Genomic DNA, 19,589 nt, shown 5'->3' with positions numbered 1-19,589 from the left:
CTGGATCCCCAAGGGAATAACAGTAGCAGTTTCCATGGCCCCAGGATCAGAGCCAGTAGGGATGTGACCCCTCTATGCAAGGGTACAAGAGCATAAAGAAACCCAGGAGCAGAGGAGTTTCCTGTTGGTGTCTCCATATAGAACAAGAACCTGCCTGCAGACCCACTGCCTGCCACATGGACAGAAACCACTGAGCCTCCCCCGCATAAGGTGGCCCAGAAGTGGGACCTGAGCTGCAACAAGGAGACAAAGAAAAATAACCACATACCTGCAGTTTTTTGTAACTATGTGTATATTGCATGAACTTAAAAAAAAAATAGCACGTGAGCTGAAGAAGCATTGGTACTAACAAGTTTAGACGCCTCAAAAAAATATCAGCCACAGAGCAAAACTACCTAGGGACAGAAAACATGAAAAGATTTGAGGAACAGCAGTAGGAAACCTAAATGCAAACAAAAGGAGGTACAAAGACACGAGATGATAACTAAACAAATTAAGATCACTATACATTAAGTGATCCATGCAATCTCACCTAAGTTTGTACCTGAGTAACATATAAACACCTCACATTTATGGTATCAGGCTGTGAATTATCTGTTGACTAATGATGCCAGAATTACAAACCTAAATTCACAAGAATAACAGAAAACTATTTATTAGCATCTGTTATCAGAGATGTGGACTATACTCCCGGAAGTCACAAAATACCTGAGCCATTACAGACTGCTTCCAGTTGTACTGATGGCTATCCTTGTCTCACTCAGCACTTCTTCCTTCCAGAAGCTACACATCTAAGTCACTATCTAAGGCTCAGGTCTCTTTCAATAAGAATGTATAGTACATAGGGGCACCTGGGTGGCGCAGTCGGTTAAGCGTCCGACTTCAGCCAGGTCACGATCTCGCGGTCCGTGAGTTCGAGCCCCGCGTCGGGCTCTGGGCTGATGGCTCAGAGCCTGGAGCCTGTTTCCGATTCTGTGTCTCCCTCTCTCTCTGCCCCTCCCCCGTTCATGCTCTCTCTCTGTCCCAAAAATAAATAAACGTTGAAAAAAAAAAAAAATTTAAAAAAAAGAATGTATAGTACATATAAAGCACTGGATTCATTCAACCTTTTTCTTTCAGGAAATTTCTATTGAGCCATCATCCAAGCTTCAGGCACGGTCCTGGGTGGTTGGCGCCTGTTCTTAAGAAGCTTGAGGCATAATGTATACAGCATGGTGACTGCAGTTAATAACTATCGTTGGCATAATAATGTATTGGATATTTGAAAGCTTAAGAGAATATATCTTGAAAGTTCTCAACACAAAAAGAAAAGGTTTGTAATTATGTGAGGTGATGGATGTTAACTAAACACTGTGTTCATCATGTTACAATATATACACATATTATTTTATACATTTTCAACTAATAAAGTTATAGGTCAATTATATCTCAACACTGGGAAAACATAAAAGATTACAGTTTTATTAACTAAAATAAGAACCTGGGGGCGCCTGGGTGGCTCAGTGGGTTAAGCGTCAGACTTCAGCTCAGGTCATGATCTCATGGTTCGAGGGCTCAGCCCCACGTCGGGCTCTGTGCTGACAGCTCAGAGCCTGGAGCCTGCTTTGGATTCTGTGTCTCCCTCTCTCTCCAATCACTGGATTGCCATAATAAAGCAAAATGGTACATGAAAGGAACCATCGGCAAACATCTGTAGCAGGGACTTTAGTGTCAACCCAAAATTGTCAACCTGTTCTTCCTTAGTAACAGAAACCCCGTATTATTGGAGACAGTGAGATGTCCAGCTAGAAACATTTTCCAGACTCCCTTGCAGATAATGGTGACCAATGAAAAGTAACTAGAAATATTTAGCTGGGACTCCAAGAAAGTTCTCCTTTGTGCCACTAGCAGAATTTCCTTATGGGTCTTCACCTTGATCTCCTCATGGCCTGGACTAGCCACAAGCACAGATGCTTGACACTTTTTAGTCCCAGGTCATGCCAAATGCAGAGCCGCTGGTCACATCATAAACTTGTGTCCCAAATTAACTCACCCCAAAATGCAATTATACCCCAAATTATTTCAGTTCTGTGAAGGATTTTAACATCACATTGGCTATGATGAGGACAGAGAGGGTTGCTGTTAACTAGAGTGAAAAATGAAACCTGAATTTTAAATGATTTGGTAATAATCAAGGAGCCAGAAACTCATCTGGAATTTATTAAGCCAAAGTAGATTCATTTCCTTACACAAAAAGGATTACTGTAAATTGCAGTGTGACTGTCAACCACATTCTTTTACCAGATCGGAGGCCAAATTTCAAAAATATCAGCTATTTGGCAAGCTATACCTTTTAGGACTTAAATTTTCCACGTCTAAAAATGTTTGCAAATTGGCTTAAAAACAGGCAGTATAAACTTTATCCTTTGAATAAAACACCTAAAACTGTATTTCCTTTCTTCATGGAAACTATAAAAGCTTCTCTTCACCAAAATAGCTCATTAGGCTCATTTTTAGTAAGACATCATAAAATGTCCTTGGAAAGATCTCACAAGTACATCTTCCAAATGGAATACAGCAGGAAAACTAAATTAATCAGATGACTCAAAGACACACACACACACAAAACATGAAAAAGTAAACCATTAAGAATAATTGAGATAACAGAAATGTATGGAGACCTGAAAAAACAATTTATGTACAATACATATGAGAAGCAGCAGCTTAATGCATGGAATCTACATACCCTAGAGTCTAATCTTGAACTTCAAACAGACAGGAGCTAAGTGGAAGGAAGCAGGGAGTATAAGAACATATGGCAGTGTTTTCAACAGAGCAATAAATATGGAATTCTCCAACTTGAAAAGTCTCAGGCAAGTTGACTAGTCTTAGATTTATTAGTCCACTGACAGAATTAATAGCAAAGAGGTGCTAAAATGGCTCACATGCACATGTGGATCCCCAGAGAGAAGACAATGACAGAAGTACCATAAAGAAACAGAACTCTTAAGGCATTTGTTCATTCCAACCTCAAGTTCTCATAAAGCATTATCACAGCTTAAGAACAATATAAAAAGGGCTCAATAAAAACCCATATTCACAAATCAGAGGTTATGAAAAACATCAAGTTATCTAAGTGCATTTTGGGATACACACACACACACACACACACACACACACACACACACACCCTTAAAAATAAGCCATTCTAGGGGTTCCTGTGTGGCTCAGTCGGTTAAGTGTCTGACTTCCGCTCAGGTCATGATCTCACGGTTCGAGGGCTCAGCCCCACGTGGGGCTCTGTGCTGTCAGCTCAGAGCCTGAAGCCTGTTTCAGATTCTGTGTCTCCCTCTTTCTCTGCCCCCCGGCTGCTCGCACTCTGTCTCTGTCTCTCTTAAAAATAAATAAACATTAAAACATAAAAAATAATAAAAAAATAAGCCATTCTAGGAAAGGCAAAAAAAAAGTCATCAATTGGTCCTCATTTCGGATTATATACAAAGTATAATAACAATAATAATAATAATAATAATAATAATATGGGCACCTACCATGTGTTGAGTGCCTACACATATTCCACATCTTTTCTTCTAAACCCATCACCATCTTGCAATCCTCATTTTATAGTTCTGGGAATTTGGGTTTAGAGAAGCTTTATATTCTGTCCACAGTCACACATTTTACTGCAGCAGCCGCTATATGGCAGCTAAACCTAGTCAGTATTGCCCCAAACCCTGCCACTCTTGCCAGTACGCCATGCTGGACTGAAGAGAAGAAACAAAGACACAGCATTCCGAAAACGTTCATCTGCATGATAACTATTTTGTGTGTATATTTAAGAGAAATGCTTTATCTCCTGATCACCTTCTGTTTTCAGATTAACATGATTTTAATTTTCTTAGAGTCACTAAATCGAAACTATGAAGATACTTTTTTCTGAACATTTGAAACAAAATATCTTCCCCAAATTATTGTCAGCTAGAATCCCTGGGGACAGGAGAGACATTTTTCCCAGTTTATGGAAGAGGAAACTAAATTCAGAAGACTAAAGTGAATTCCTGATGATGTTCAACACACTAAGAGTACTTTATATAGCAGACCGCAATGATTCCTTCAGACCCGTTGTCCGACAACATACTTCCCCTAAATATGAAGGCTTTGTACCTCTGACAGATCCAGGGATACCAACTGCGCTTAGGGGATGGTTTTGCTAACACAAGTTAATAGCTTGTTTGACACAATGTTGGTTTCTTGGTAGCTCTTCCTACCTCTTCTCTCATGGTGCTCTTGCCCCTACACTAAGACTTTCCAGAAGGATTTTCTGAAGCTTCATGTGGTTCCCACACTAACACTGTCCAGCTGTACTCTCAACAAGTGAGAGACTAACTACTCTCTTGTCAGATGCAATGGCCTTTGTTCCCACTTTCTTTTCCCACGATCACTTCTTCTAATCCAGAGCACTGTTGATACTCCTCTTCCTTTCTTTCAGGAAAACAATGTTTCCTTAAGATTTCTGACACATTCCTGGTTTTCTGCCTAGCTTTTTGAACATGACCTCCCCTTCCGCTTCCTTTCCACTTAAGAGAAGACATATCCCAAGGCCCAGTCCTTGATCCTCTCTGTGATATGGTCTTTCCCCTCCACTGACCCATTCTGTCCCCAGAATTCCACCATCACCTGATAGAGCATTTCAAGAAAAAATTCAAAGTCTGTATCCACAAACTGGCCTTGTAATTCTCACTACCTTCAGATAAGCACCTTCCACAACCAGTGGACTACTAGTTTCATTGCCCCACCAACAGGGCAATCCAATGGACGCTGGCCAATGATGGTGGTCCTTTGGACCACCATCATCTTCCTGGTCAAGCTCAAGAAGGACTTTCTCTACTAGCTTCCAAATGCTTTTCCTATCCTCAAAATCCCTGCAGATTTGCTGTCTAACATGGTCACATTTATTCCCATGCTGTTCTTGGGCTTATCTCCTCCCTGTCAGGGCAAGCCCCAGAAAGAACCACGACAGCACGTACCCTCACCATTCCCCCCTCTCCACACACACCCTGCCTCTAAACCCATCACATTCCAACAGCAGGAAGTTGTTCACATCTTACTGTGAATTTACACATTTTATACTAAGTCTGAGAACTTTCCTAAGCTTTTTAACTTAGCTCCAATCTTGAAATTAAAAAAAAAAAAAAAAAAAAAGAGAGAGAGAGAGAGAGAGAGAGAGAGAGAGAGAGAGAGAAAGACAGAGGCACACACATGGACTATCTATGGAATAGCTAATAGCACAAAAGGGTATGTATGTGCCAAAACCGCACATACAACTATAACAGAAGGAAACAGAGGAAAGTAAATGAAGCAGTTCAGCTTGAGTTTTTCTGTTAGAAAAAAAATCTAACTTCAGATACTGGTTCTATCAGTATCAGCTGCATGGTGCTGGGAAAGAAACTTCACTTCTTTAATCTTCTCTCATCTGTTAAAAAGTTATATTTATAAATTTTTAATTTATTTTTATTTTTTTAACGTAGGCTTCATACCCAGAACGGAGCCCAATGCAGGGCTTGAACTCACAACCCTGAGATCAAAAGTCGGACAATTAACCGACTAAGCCACCCAGGTGCCCCCCCAGGAAATTATATTTATAAAAAGAACAATATCACATAATTCATATGACACCTAGGAGGAATAATGTTTTTTTTAAAAAACACATTAAGAAAAAGTCAGTTTGCATCAAAACAATTAGTTTCAGCTTCCTTTTTCCCTCATTTCTGAAAAAAAGCTCTTTAGAAAACTTCCACTCCTCAGTTTTATGTGCCATTTCAGAATGATTCCTAAAAAAAAACCAGAAAAAAACAAAAACAAAAAAAAAACCACACAAAATTACAGCATTTTGGAAGCATGAGGTAGGCCTCTGGTGTTTGCGTGGGGCAGAGAAAAACATTCCTATTCTCAAATTCTTTGAATTATTTTCATTTATTTCTAAAAGGGTAAAGTTGTGTTATGCTTCATTGTCTCAAATTAGTCTCTGGGTTCCTACTCAAGCTGGAGGATACTATTCGGTGAGTTGTGAGATCTTTTTCATGACAAATGCCCCAAAGTTGCCTGGTAAAGTACTGTCCCCAGTGCAGGATATTCAGCTAAGGCAGCTCACTTTCAAATGTTCTGTTTTATCTTATGATACTTACTTGCATTTAGGCATCTTTACCATTGGTTGAACAAGGTCAATTTCCCATGCTGCAAACCTGCTTTTTTAAAAACTTGCTTTGAACTTACTCAATATGGAACCGAAGTTTAAGAAAAGCAAACAAACAAACAAAAAACCTAACAGAACAAAACAGCTTGTTTCATTCAGTGAAGCACAGCCAGAGTCAGTCAAGTCACAGGATTAACAACATGTCAGGTAAGACATTTGTTGATTCGTCCATTTATTTATCCAACAAACATTTACTGGCATCTACCAAATACCTGGCACTATTTAAGGCTTGAAAACAAGGTACACCTCTGCACATAAGGCACTTACAGATTCTAGTGACAGTTACAGCCAATCCAAAAAAATATAGCCTATGAAAGCAAACGATAAGTGCTAAAAAATTTGAGTGTGGACTGACAAGAGATTGTTATTCTACAGAGAGGAAGGGGAGGAAAGGGAGGAGGAGGTATCATTTGAGCTGAGACCTGAATAAGTGAAAGAAATGTACTCACGCAGGAGGAACAGCAACACCAAGGCCCTAAAATAAAAACCTCTGCACATCTGAGGAATAGCAGGAGGTCAGTATGACTAGAGCATGGGAAGACACACAGTGACAGCAGATGACATGGGCAAGTGGGACTATTTTATTTAAAAAAAAGTTTTTTAAACAAAAATGCAGATTTTATTCAAAATATAATAGATAGCCATTGTGGGGGGGAGGAGAAGGAAGAGTTGGAAATGCAATCTCTGGTTTACTTTTTTTTATTGAAGTATAATTAACGTGCAGTGTTATATTAGCTTCAGGGGTACAATATAATGATTCAACAATTCTCTGCATTACTCAGTGTTCATCACAGTAAGTGTACTCTTGGTTCCCTTCACCTATTTCACCCATTTCCCCCATCCACCTCCCCCGTGGCATACCCAGTCTGTTCTCTGTATTTAACAGTCGGGTTTTGTTTTGTTTGTCTTTAAGTTTGGTCATTTTATTTCTTAAATTCTGTATGAGTGAAATCATATAGTATATGTCTTTCTCTGATTTGTTTCACTTAACATTATACCTTCTAGGTCCATTCATGTTGTTGCAAATGACAAGATTTCATTCTTTTTATGGCTGTATAATATTCCATTGTATGTATGCCATATCTTCTTTATTAATTCATCTACTGGTGGACATGTGGGTTGCTTCCACAGTTTGGCTATTGTAAATAAGGCTACAATAAACATAGGGGTGCATACATTTTTTCAAATCAGAGTTTTTGTTTTCCTTGGCTAAATACCTAGTAGTGGTATTACTGGATCATATGATAATTCTATTTTTAATTTTTTGAGGAAGCTCCATTTTGTTTTCCACAGTGGCTGCACCAATTTGCATTCCCAGAAACAGTGCATGAGGGTTCCTTTTTCTCCATATCCTCAACAACACTTATTATTTCTTGTCTTTTGAGGTCTAGCCATTTTGACTGGTATAAAGTGATATCTCAGTGCAGTTTTGATTTGCATCTCCCTGATGAATAGTGATGCTAAGCATCTTTTCATGAGTCTGTTGGCCATTTGTATGTCTTATTTCTAGCTTACACTTTTAAAGAGGAATCTGGCTATTATATTTGAAGCAGGGAGGATGGTGGCTATGGTAAGAAGTGGTCAGATTCTGGATATATTTGAAGATACAGCCAACTGAATCTCTTTATAGACGAGATGTGGAGTGTGAAAAAACAACAACAACCAAGAGTCAATAATGACTCAAAGCTGGGGACCTAAGCAAATGGGTTGAGAGTGGTGTCATGTACAAAGATGGGAAACACTGGGAGAGATGAGTAGGCAGGTGATAGGAAGGGGGAGAAACTCAGAGGTTTTTTTGGAACAAAGTGGGATGTGCCTACTTGATCTACAATTGGAAATCTTCAGTGTATGTGTGTATACATGTATGTGTGTCACACACATAGGGCAGGGAGAGAGGAAAAGGGAGACACTGTCAGTGCCAGGAATACAAAAAGGAAGTCATCAGCATATAGAAGGTATATAAAGCTATGGATTTGATAATATCTGCTAGGGAGAGATTATAGACAGAGAAGGCATGGGAAGATGAACCCAGGGATACTCTAATACTTACTGATCAAGTAATCAGGAGGATTAAGCAAAGGAAAATCAGAAACATCAAGTAAAATGGGAGAAAAATCCAGAGAAGAGTTGAAGGAAATGTTTCAAGAAGGAAGATGTGTCTGTGTCTAATGCTTTTGATAGATTGACAATACTTTCTTCGGACACTAAAGTAAGTTCCAAATTGATTGCATACCACTCAAGAAGGCAAAATGTTTGCTTATTTTCTCCTTCCTGTGGTAGAATGAAAGACTTTAAACTCTAGTAAGAAAGAATTCCAGAATCAAAGTTTATAATAAAGAAGGCAATGAGTGTCCTTCCTTGAATATTATGAAATTGTGGTATAATAAAACAAGATCTCTCCTTCCCAGGTCAGACATCTAGATCAAATTTCAACCTTGTCAAGAAGAGAAAATCTTTCATCATGGTCTTTTTTCCAGTACTTACTAGTACTGAATTTCTAGTACTACGAGAAATTTCTAGTATGCCATGGACTACTGAAATGTAGGTCAATAAGAAATTGATACTTTTGGGGGTGCCTGAGTGGCTCAGTTGGTTAAGTGTCTGACTCGATTTCAGTTCAGGTCACGATCTCATGGATCATGAGACTGAGCTCCATGTCAGGCTCTGTGCTGACAGTGAGGAGCCTGCTTAGGATTCCCTCTCTTCCTCTCTCTCTCTCTCTCTCTCTCTCTCTCTCTCTCTCTCTCTCTGTCCCTCCCCGGCTTGTATGCATTCACACACATGTTCCCTTTCTTGCTTTCTCTCTCAAAATAAATAAATATTAAAAAAAACAAAGAAATTGATACTTCTTGTAAACAGTCTTATAGAAGAACCTAATAGATATAATTTATCTCCTGTTGTAGCTCAAAGTAAATTCAATGTCATCATATAAAAATGCTTCCCTTTTACAACACTTTAAATGGTTTACTGAGCATTAATCTGGTCACTTAGATATAGCAGAACACATAAATCTAAAGTGTGCAATTGTTCAGGAATGTCTATCAGCAATTCTATAGTTTATAAAATATTTGATCACCATGTGCTTTCCAGGCACCAACATCACAAGACAGAAGCTACGTTCTAGTGTGAAGGACTTACCATAAACAGAAAATAGTTTATCTTACAGCTTCAGATAGAATGAGCACTGTCTGACCAGTGTTTCTCTGAGACAGTAGAGTGTAGTGATTAAGAGGGCAGGCTGTGGAGTCAAATTGCCTGGGTTCAAGTCCCCAACCACCACTTAGTAGTTTCAGTGTTTCCTGAGAAAATTATTTGACTTCTCAGTCCTCTTTTTTCCTCATTGGAGAGAACACGCCTGGTCCTAACAGTCCTTCATTATTAAGGTATGCAGGGACAATACACTTGCCCCATGTCTTGCACATGTAAAAGGAAGTACTAGTTGCTTTAATTGTCAGTTACTCACCTTCTCGTGTAAAACCTTCACAGCCTATTCAAGTCAGCCTATTCTGGCATAGGACAGCCCTTTGTTTATAGAAACATCTTCAAAATACTTGATACTAAGGTCTCACTGTACCCGAATAGTTATTACTAGTATTGCCCTTTGAACCCACATAGAATTTTTCTAACCTCTGTCCTTATGACAATCCCCACTGTACTTAAAGACAGACATAATGTCTGTGCACCATCACCTAATGCACGCAAGCACCAAACTGATCCTCCTCTACACAGAAATGAGAACCGGTCTTCGAGGACCCTATCAGGGAGGATATTAAAATCTTTGGAAAGACTGTTTATGGGACTGTGTCATGATTCATCTGTAGAATTTGCTAATGCCCGTCTACTTAGAGAAAAGTGGCAGATTGAGTGTATTAAATCTCTGTTCCCAAAGTCGTGCACAGATGACAACTCTTTTCCTTATTAAGAGCTTTGAGTACATCAGAAATGTTTTAAGAAAACACACACACACACCCAATAATTACCTTCCGAAACTGAAGACTAAGTAGAAGTGCACATATTTTATCACTCTCCTCAAGCTCTAATATACTCTTTGACAGTTAACAGTTTTAAGGAGATCTGCAAGCATTAAGTAAATAAGCCAATCTTTTGACAGGACACAAAACAGGCATTCCTTCAACAAGCATTTGAGAACTTTCTGCCAGGAATTATAGGCTACAGAACAACAGAAACAACTCAGTCTACAGAAGGTAATACATGAGATTGTCTTCCCACAACATCCATTTTCTCCAAACTAAAAAGGTTGGACAAAATTTATTAATGTTGCTTTGTTTTTCTTAACTAACATTCTCAAAACGAGTACTTTTAACTCAAATGCCGTTATGTTCGCCAGCAGTTTAAACGTGAAGGAGGAGCTAAAAGGAGCCAGTTGTCTCCACAGGAGTCCCTTACTAGCCAAAGCACTCTTGGCATCCAGACAGCGAGCCTGCTAGAGCCCTACACAGAACAACGAGACCCAAATGAACCAGATGAAGCAACACGCTCCCTGCCACACACTTGGGACGTTATTCCTCTCAGCCTAAGAGAGGATTTCTGTGTTTTATCAAGGGCTGAAGGAATATCGAGGTGCTCCACTCCTCAAAATGGACAAACATTCCATTCTTCATAATTTTGTTGAGAATTCAGAGCATCTATCTCCAAACAGCCCCCAAAAAACCCAAGACAACTCAGGAGGCACTTCCTTAAGGACCCCCACCATGCCCATGACCTTGGAGATGTGCTTTAGCAGGCCAGGGGCCCTCTGAGCCTTTTGTGACTGCATGCAGAGGAGCCAGAACCCTCCGTGTTCCAGGGCCATCCTTTCTCATTGGAGGAAACCCAATGTATTATCTGTTACATAAATGTTTAGCATCACCAGGGATCTGAGAAGAGGGAGAACATCATGCATGTTTCATCCATTTATTTAGAGAAAAAACACAAATGACAATTTCCAATTCTGGCCAGAATTTGGAGAGCATTAATATATTCATTTATATATACCAGAATGTATCAACCTCCACTCATGGTTGCAAACTAGCACAAAGCTTTCACAGGGTAACTTGGTGAGGTGTCAACAGCCAAGAAATCATTCATTTCCTTTGACCCAGTGAGTGCACTTCTCTAACTAGTTTGAGGACACTCCATTTTATTAAAGGTACAAGTTCTTGCATTTCCCCTCATGTTAAGACAAGGCATATTTCTAGCTTTCAGTACACAGGTACGTTGAAAAGATCCAGAATAACACTATACTGGAATCCTCCTAGTTGCCCAGGAAACGCCAAGACATGTGTGTGCTTATACCTCCTAGAGTCAGGCTATTTTAATGGCATCCCTGCCCTGGTTTCTATTGGTATGAATCAGTTCCTTCTCAAGAGGATTTTGTGAGTACACACTCATCTCTTGCCATCCTTCCTGTCATAGAATTTTTTTATTTTCAAATAAAGATAGTGTGTTCAAGTAATAGTAAAATGCTACATGAAGAAAAAAGGAACAACTTGACAATCATGATACTGCTTGGCTGTTCAAAACTACACTAAGAAATCTAAGATGTTAGAAATCAAAAAGGTGGTTGCCTGTAAGAGGGAGAGACTCAAGTGCCCTTCTGGAAGGGAACTTTGTTGAGTGACAAAAATGTTCTATAAGTTGATTAAATTTCTGGGTACACGGGTGTAAAAACATTTGACAAAATTCCCACAACTGTACATTAAAAATCGGTGCACTTCTCTGCATGTAAAGATTACCTGAGTAAAAATAAACTACTCTCAGCAACTTCTAAAAGTTGTGCTGTAGAGAACTTGAAGCTCTTACGCCAAGTTATAAAGTCACAAAGTGGGCAAATGTGTTAGCCCTGCTGCAGCTTGATGCAAATGCTGCCTCTCTGTGAGCTTACCTGACTCCCCAGGCCGACTCAGGCTGCCCCCTCAGTGCCATCACTACAAATTGTGCAAATTTCTACTACTACAGCACTTATCTGACAGTGCTGCTGGGTGTGTTTGTATGTCTGCTCCTTGTGGGGCATGCCTCCATCTGGAGGTCCAGGAAAGAGGCTCAGAAGGTGGCAGTTGAATCAATAAGCCCAGCAAGTGTCCAGTACAGAGTAAGCACGTAATAGGCAATCTCTGGATAACACATTGATTGAATGCAAGTCCCCATGAGGGACAGCATTAATCAGAAGGCAGGAAGAGAGTGCCATGACTCAGGAGCAGGGCTGGAACAGAAGAGAAAATGTGAGGTAAACAGGCAAGTACACACGGCTACTCAGATGAAGGCATATCTTGTAGCTAGCTGGTCCTGACCAAGCAACTAACTGCGCAAGCAATGAACTCAGCTTTAGACCCTGAAGCAAGTTTCTGCTGGGAGAAGAAATAAGTTCTGGTCCTTAAAACCCTACTTTTAAGTTTTGTTAAAGCTGTAGCCTTCAGATTATACTTCCATTCAACAAGCACTTACCAGGAACCATGCCAAATCCCTGAAATAAAGATATTATCCTGGGGGCGCCTGGGTGGCTCCGTCAGTAAGCAACTGACTTCGGCTTGGGTCATGATCTCGCAGTTCGTGCGTTCAAGCCCTGTGTCGTACTCTGTGTCTCCCTCTTTCTGCCCCTCCCCCAACTCGCACTCTATATCTCTCTCAAAAATAAACATAAAAAAAAAAAAAGATATTGTTCCTTCCCTCAGCTTATAATCTAATATGGAAAAAATGGATAGAATTATAGCATGAGTGCAAAAAGAGATCTACACGAGGATAGAGGGGAGGAAGGAATGGGTGCAATACAGGTGTGGTAGTTGAGAAAAGGCCCCACATAAAGGCTAGTTTTAGCCCAAGCATAGAGGACTGAAGAGGAGTAATGGGTATCAGGCACACAAAGACGAGACTAACTGGCTCCTTTTACCTTCTCCTTCCTTTTTAAACAAGGAATAAGGCATATTCCACACATGATAACCTAGAGGTGAGAAAACAGCTTCCTGTGTGTGGGCAAACTCAAGCAAAGATTAGGAACAATAATTGCTTTTTGGTAAGTATGTCACTTAACCAACACAGCCACCATGGGAGGTCAAGGAAGAAAAAAGAGACCTAGTGGGTTTAATTAAGCAGCAGAACCAGGACTTGAACCATGATTTGTTCCCAAACCAGTGAGGGTTTTTTCTTTTCTTTTCTTTTTTTTTTCCCCCAATTTCATTGAGATATAATTGACACAGAGTTCAGTATAAGTTAAAAAGTGTAACACATAATGACTTCACATACATATATTGTAAAATGCTTGCCACAGGAAGTTACAATATAGTTACAAAAATAGTTTTTTCCTTGTGATGAGAAATTTTAGGATCTATATTCTCCCAGCAATTTTCAAATATACCATACAGCAGTGTTAACCATAGTCATCAGGAATTGGATGAAGTGGTCAAAAAGTATGAATTTCCAATTATAAGACAAATAAGTACTGGGTATGTAGTGTACAAAACAGTGCTCTTATGGGGCACCTGGGTGGCTCAGTTGGTTGAGCGTCCGACTTTGGCTCAGGTCACGATCTTGCAGTTCAAGAGTTCAAGCCCTGCCTCGGGCTCAGTACTGACAGCTCAAAGCCTGGAGCCTGCTTCAGATTCTGTATCTCCCTCTCTCTCTCTGCCCTTCCCCAACATATGCGCTCGCTCTCTCTCTCTCTCTCTCTCTCTCTCTCTCTCTCTCTCAAAACTAAATAAATGCTAAAAAAAATTTTCAAAACAGTGCTCTTAATCTCTATGCCACCTGGCACCTAGGCAAACAGTTACAGAGAAAAGATTTAAAAAAATAGATAGATAGGCAGAGATGAGATTGTAAACAGCTGTAAATGTTATGGTATGCTTCACACTGCGAAGATGTGAAGGTGATAGACTTTAAAATCTTGGAGCACCTGGGTGGCCAGCCAGTTAAGCATCTGACTCTTGATTTCAGCTCAGGTCATGATCTCAAGTCAACAGGGAGCCTGCTTGGGATTCTCTCTTTCCTCTCTCTCTGCCCCTCCCCCTGCTGGTACATTCTCTTTCTCTGTCTCTGGCTCGCTCTCTCAAATATAAATAAACACTTTTTAAAAATAAAAAATCAGAAAAAAATAAGTGAAATCTATTCATGACTCCCCAGAAAAGAAGGAACTAACAAAATCAGGTTTTTATTTTGAAAAAATAATTTTGGCTACAACAGCTAGTATAAGAATTGCTTCTTAACAATTAAATTTTTTTTTTTAATTTTAAATGTTTGTTTATTTTTGAGAGAGAGAGAGAAATAGCATGAGTGGGGGAGGGGCAGAGAGAGAGACACACACAGAATCTGAAACAGACTCCAGGCTCTGAGCTGTCAGCAGAGCCAGAAGCGGGACTCAAACTCACAAACTGTGAAATCATAATCTGAGCCGAAGTCGGACACCCAACTGACTGAGCCACCCAGGTGCCCCCAGCATTTAAATTTTTAAATAAATTTTTACCATCATAGTATGTCCAGGTTTAACACTGTTCCTTGAAATTATACGAAATTACCAAAAATTCTTCTATGAATTTAGGGACATTTTCAAGTGAATGTTTACATCATTCCACATACATTTGCAAAGCAACAGTACAAATCCATGAAACCTTCATTTAGTCCACAGATAATGCTGGTGTGCACTGAGGACACATATATCCCAAGCAAACCCTTTCAAACCAGATCACAGGTTGGGAACCATTAGCAGAAAGGATGCAGTTTACAGAGAAAGAGGGAAACCACTTAGAAAGATTTGGAGGTGCATGGAGAAACAGACTAATTGGACGTAACTGAGGAAGGAGTTATATTCTGGTGCCAGGTCTGGCAATGAGCTCAACTTGGCATCCTTAGGTCCTTCTACAGGATGATGGTGATACTGAAAGAATCAAACTCCGAGATAACAGGAAGCACAGGTAAGCAAGGAGGTGGTAAATTAAGTTAGTCTGTTCTCCAGCCATGAAAATTACTACCGTATATAAACTTCAACCTAAAGAGCAACATTAACCCACAGAATGGAAACTGGCCACCAACCAATGCAATGAGTGATATATCCAGTTTTCAATCTCATTGGTATTTTGTCTGTTCACTACAAAGACTTTTTAATGTCCCAAAACAGAGAGACAGAGGCAACTATTAGGTGTAGAAAATTAGAAGGTGCTCCAGAAAAAGTTTAAAATTAGAGGGTCTGGACAGCACTTTCTACTTCATCACCTACTCCATGACCTTGCTGGAATTAAACTTCCTCTCTGCCTTTGCCTTTAAACTACTATGTTATTTGGTTTTAAACCAGTGTTTAATCATAAACCAGCTCTGCTACATTATTAATATTCCAAACAGCATTTCCAACCAGATAATAATCCAATATCATTATGTTGGATTAAAGAGTGCACATTCCTACATTTGCTTTAAATTGAAATGTTAAACTAGCCCCCCAAAAATACATACACTCTTAACCATTTAAGCACAATTTAAAATAGCCATAAAATTTTAGTTGGTAGAATAACAATCACTGGCCCTTGCCCCACCTTTTCACCTTCCCCTCTCAAAATAAAATAAATAAAACTTAACTCTGGTTGTGGGAAATAACGTATTAGCTATCACAAAAGAATGGAAATGACAAAGAACATACTAACATGGACCCTGGCTGTCACTCAAAATTTTACAAGGTTATTGAAGTTCCTCAACCTTGGGTTAGTCAAAGCTGCAGCTGAGAATAAAGGCAGCAAAGTATACCATATAATACATATATGTTTATATATATGAATAACCCACATATGCCTCAATATATGTCGAGAAAAGTACGGTAGAGAAAATGGAGCAGGAGCAAGAATATTAGCATGCAAAAGAAAGACTTACACCATAATCTTCTTCACTTTCCAAAATATGTTATAAGATACACTTTGGAATCAGTATTTTATCTTTAAATTAGGGGTTCTCAGAATTAAGAGGCGATTGTGGCAACAAAGGAGTCATCCATTCTGCTTCTTTTGGCAAGAACAATGTTTTAAAATATGTGCTTTAGTTGTAAAGGCAAAGCTAAGGAGACAAATAAATTTGGACACTAACTGGAGAAATAAAATAAACCTAACAGTAGGCACACTGCTGTCACTCTGAATGCCCAGAGCATGCCCAAAGTGTACATGAATATATAAAGCGTTCACATATCTTCAATGAGCATACTGCCTTGCTCCCAGTGGCAGGAGGGGGAAAAAAATGACTTGAATGTTAATTTCATTAACTATATTATAATGATATGGCAAAGCCTTTAGAAAAATTGTCTCTTGGGGCGCCTGGGTGGCTCAGTCGGTTGAGTGTCCAACTTCGGCTTCAGTCATCATCTCACAGCCTGTGGGTTCAAGCCCTGCATCGGGCTCTGTGCTGACAGCTCAGAGCGTGGAATCTGCCTCGGATTCTGTGTCTCCCTCTCTCTCTGCTCCTCCCCCACTTACAGTCGGTCTCTGTCTCTCAAAAGCAAATAAACATTAAAAAAAAAAAGGTAGACTGGTCCTCATTACTTTTATCAGTGGCAGATCGTTCCCTATTTCAGAGATGACAGCAGCTATGGGTTGTTTCTTTTTTATGAGCTTGTTATTTTCTAGAGTTTTGTTCATTTAGTTTTTTTTTAATACTCCGTTTTTTTTAATGGATTTCAGAAATGACTATACTTATATAGCTTATTGGGATTGTTTTGGGTCCCACCATGTATTACTTATTTTTTTCTTTTTAAAGTTTATTTATTTTTGGGACAGAGAGAGACAGACCATGAACGGGGGAGGGGCAGAGAGAGAGGGAGACACAGAATCGGAAACAGGCTCCAGGCTCTGAGCCATCAGCCCAGAGCCTGACGCGGGGCTCGAACTCGCAGACCGCGAGATCGTGACCTGGCTGAAGTCGGACGCTTAACCGACTGCGCCACCCAGGCGCCCCTGTATTACTTATTTTTGACCCTTATTTACTGATGGCAAGGTAAGCTCTGCTCTTGTACTTGAAGAGACAGGCCTTCTTTGAATGTGTTGGTAGTAGGAAGCAAAACAGTGATGGGTGGTATTGGAAATGATTTTGGAGAAAAGAAGACCAATAGGTTTGGGGCGCCTGGGTGGCTCAGTGGGTTAAACGTCCGACTTCGGCTCAGGTCATGATCTCACGGTCTATGAGTCGAGCCCCAAGTTGGGCTCTGTGCGGACAGCTCAGAGCCTGGAGCCGGCTTCCGATTCTGTGTCTCCCTCTCTCTCTGCCCCTCCCCCACTCGCGCACGCTCTCTCTCATTCACTCTCTCAAAAATAAATAAACACTAAAAAAAATGTAAAGAAAAATGGTCTCTCTGCTAAAGATGAAAAAAACGCGTTTAGAGGGGACGTTTGAGAGTGGGAAGGTGAGCACATATACCCTGCACTATGATATCTTTTACTGCAACACACTTCCCTAGAGTTTGTTAGATGCAAATTTCTCACAGAAAGCCCACACCGTCATGAGCAAGCTAAAACAAACAAGGAATTTTTTAGACTTCAAAAATCTGTATACTAAACGAGGCAAGTGTGAAATCATCCATATTCATAGATTTCCTGAAGCAAATACAGAGCACGCAGATACAAACACCGCATAGGAATCACGTATGACCAAAAGTGTCCCCATAGTTCTTCCCTTCTCTCTCCCTCCGGCCCTAACACTCAAAATCAAAAAGGCAACTTTAATTTCTTTTCTCAAATTATGAAGAACAAATCCTACTAGTGGAAAATTACCTTTGGATGCCCTGGTCTTTCAAAGTTTATGAATGAGGGAAGTCATTTCTCTTAACTGCACTGCTGGAATTTTCCCACTCTCATTTCAATTCAAAATACACTGTTTATTCTTCTCTCAACCTCTGCATACCCTCCCCTCACACCTTCCCCCCAACCTTCTAAATCACCTTCAGACTAGCTCAAAGTTTCAGTCCAAAAAAGGACATCAACAGCTGATTTCTTGACCCCCTACACACATTTCACCTTCCTTTATTTACTGTTAGAAATGGAACACTGAAAGTTTATTCTCTTCTTTCCCCCCATATATACATTTGTTTTCTTAAGGACAAATTAATTCTTCTTACACATTGTGTGCTTTGGGAATTCCTAAATATGCTCGTCCCCCCCCCCCCCCCCCCCGCTGGAATAACCTTTAAACCTAATCTGCATTTTTAAATACCTTGAGTAAGCCAGCACGTGGCATCTATAACTCCTAAATAACTGCAAGGCTGGTGTAGGCAACAATTTTCTAACAAGCGGTTGTTCCTGGCTCACATCTGTTCTGAAGACTGCCTTGGCATCATTTAAAAAGTCACCTTTTTCATCCAGCAGAATAGCGGGTGCAAGTCCTGGTGTTAACTTTTTTACAGATAAGTGCAACCTTAGGTGTTGACGAAGAAACCTCCTAGAGACCATCTCCATTTCGACGGGGGGAAAAGGGAATGGAAGATCTTGTCCCTAAGGCACAACCGGGGTCAGTGAGTGACCCCAGGAGATCTTAGTCTCATCAACGCCGACTTTGAATAAGTAAAAACCTTGACTCCAGATGCCGCGCGCGAGAAAATATCTCTCCGGATGCGACTTTAGCGTCCAACCTCCTCCACTCACCCTCCCACACCACACACACTAAATACCCTGAGCAGGTAAGTGTCGGGCATCCCCACTGTAACCACCGCAAAGAACCGCTCCGGAGGACGCGGGGCCGACTCTGCCCCTGTGCTGACGTGGTCTGGCTCACAAGGATGCGCGGTCCCCGAACCCAAGAGGGCGAACGCTCGGCTCTGCACTGAGCCCTGGCAGAGGAGCTCTGGGGAAGCCAGCGAGGCCGTCGTGGGGAGCGCAGCACTAAGCTCAGCTGGACGTTAAAAGATCAGAGAAGCAGGACTTGCAAAGTCCCCCAAACTGCAAAGCCAACCAGCTGCCACGCGCCGGCGCAGGTCCCGGGAGGAGGCTGGGGCGCAGATCGGCGGGAGCGGCCTCGAGGCCGCAAACTCGTGCGGAAAATGGTAAAGGCACTCACCTCCACCCATCTCTGGGCCTCGGCGAACGCCAGGGCGCAGTCGGCCCCGGCCTCCTCCATCCCTTCCAGGACTAGGGTAAGAGGGAGAGAGAGAGACGCGGTGAGTGCACGGAGGGGCGGGGGGGTCCCGCGCGCGTCTGGCCCCGGCGCCCGGCCTCTGCTCAAGCTGCGAGGCTCCCGGGTTCTCTTTCCCTTTGTTGCGCTCTGCAATTCGCTAAAGTTTCGAACCCACGAGAACCTGAAGACGTGGCTTCCTCTCAACTCCTGAAAACAACCCCGGGGCTCCGGGCAGCCGGACAGGGCGCGGGAGGTGGACGGGGTACTAGAGGCGGCGCGTCTCACCAGCCGGGCA

The 19,589-nt window shown here is 41.1% G+C and overlaps 1 protein-coding gene across 11 annotated transcripts in view; it reads right to left on the bottom strand.

Annotated features, from left to right (window-relative positions):
* LMO7 (LIM domain 7) overlaps nt 1-19,589 on the bottom strand; it is a 196,471-nt gene that overhangs the window by 175,932 nt on the left and 950 nt on the right. For 10 of the 11 annotated variants that reach the window (XM_047848750.1, XM_047851792.1, XM_047850356.1 and 7 more), the window contains exon 2: nt 19,238-19,308. In XM_047848750.1, the coding sequence (XP_047704706.1) occupies nt 19,238-19,297 (60 nt within the window). In that variant the 5' untranslated portion in view covers nt 19,298-19,308. Of the gene's footprint in view, nt 1-19,237; nt 19,309-19,475; nt 19,573-19,589 lie in introns of those variants that run through there. The other variant, XM_047851097.1, reaches the window with a different exon arrangement.

Source organism: Prionailurus viverrinus, chromosome A1, assembly GCF_022837055.1.
Source record: "Prionailurus viverrinus isolate Anna chromosome A1, UM_Priviv_1.0, whole genome shotgun sequence".
Classification (NCBI taxonomy): Eukaryota; Metazoa; Chordata; class Mammalia; order Carnivora; family Felidae; genus Prionailurus; species Prionailurus viverrinus.
This window is presented reverse-complemented; position numbering and strand designations above follow the sequence as displayed.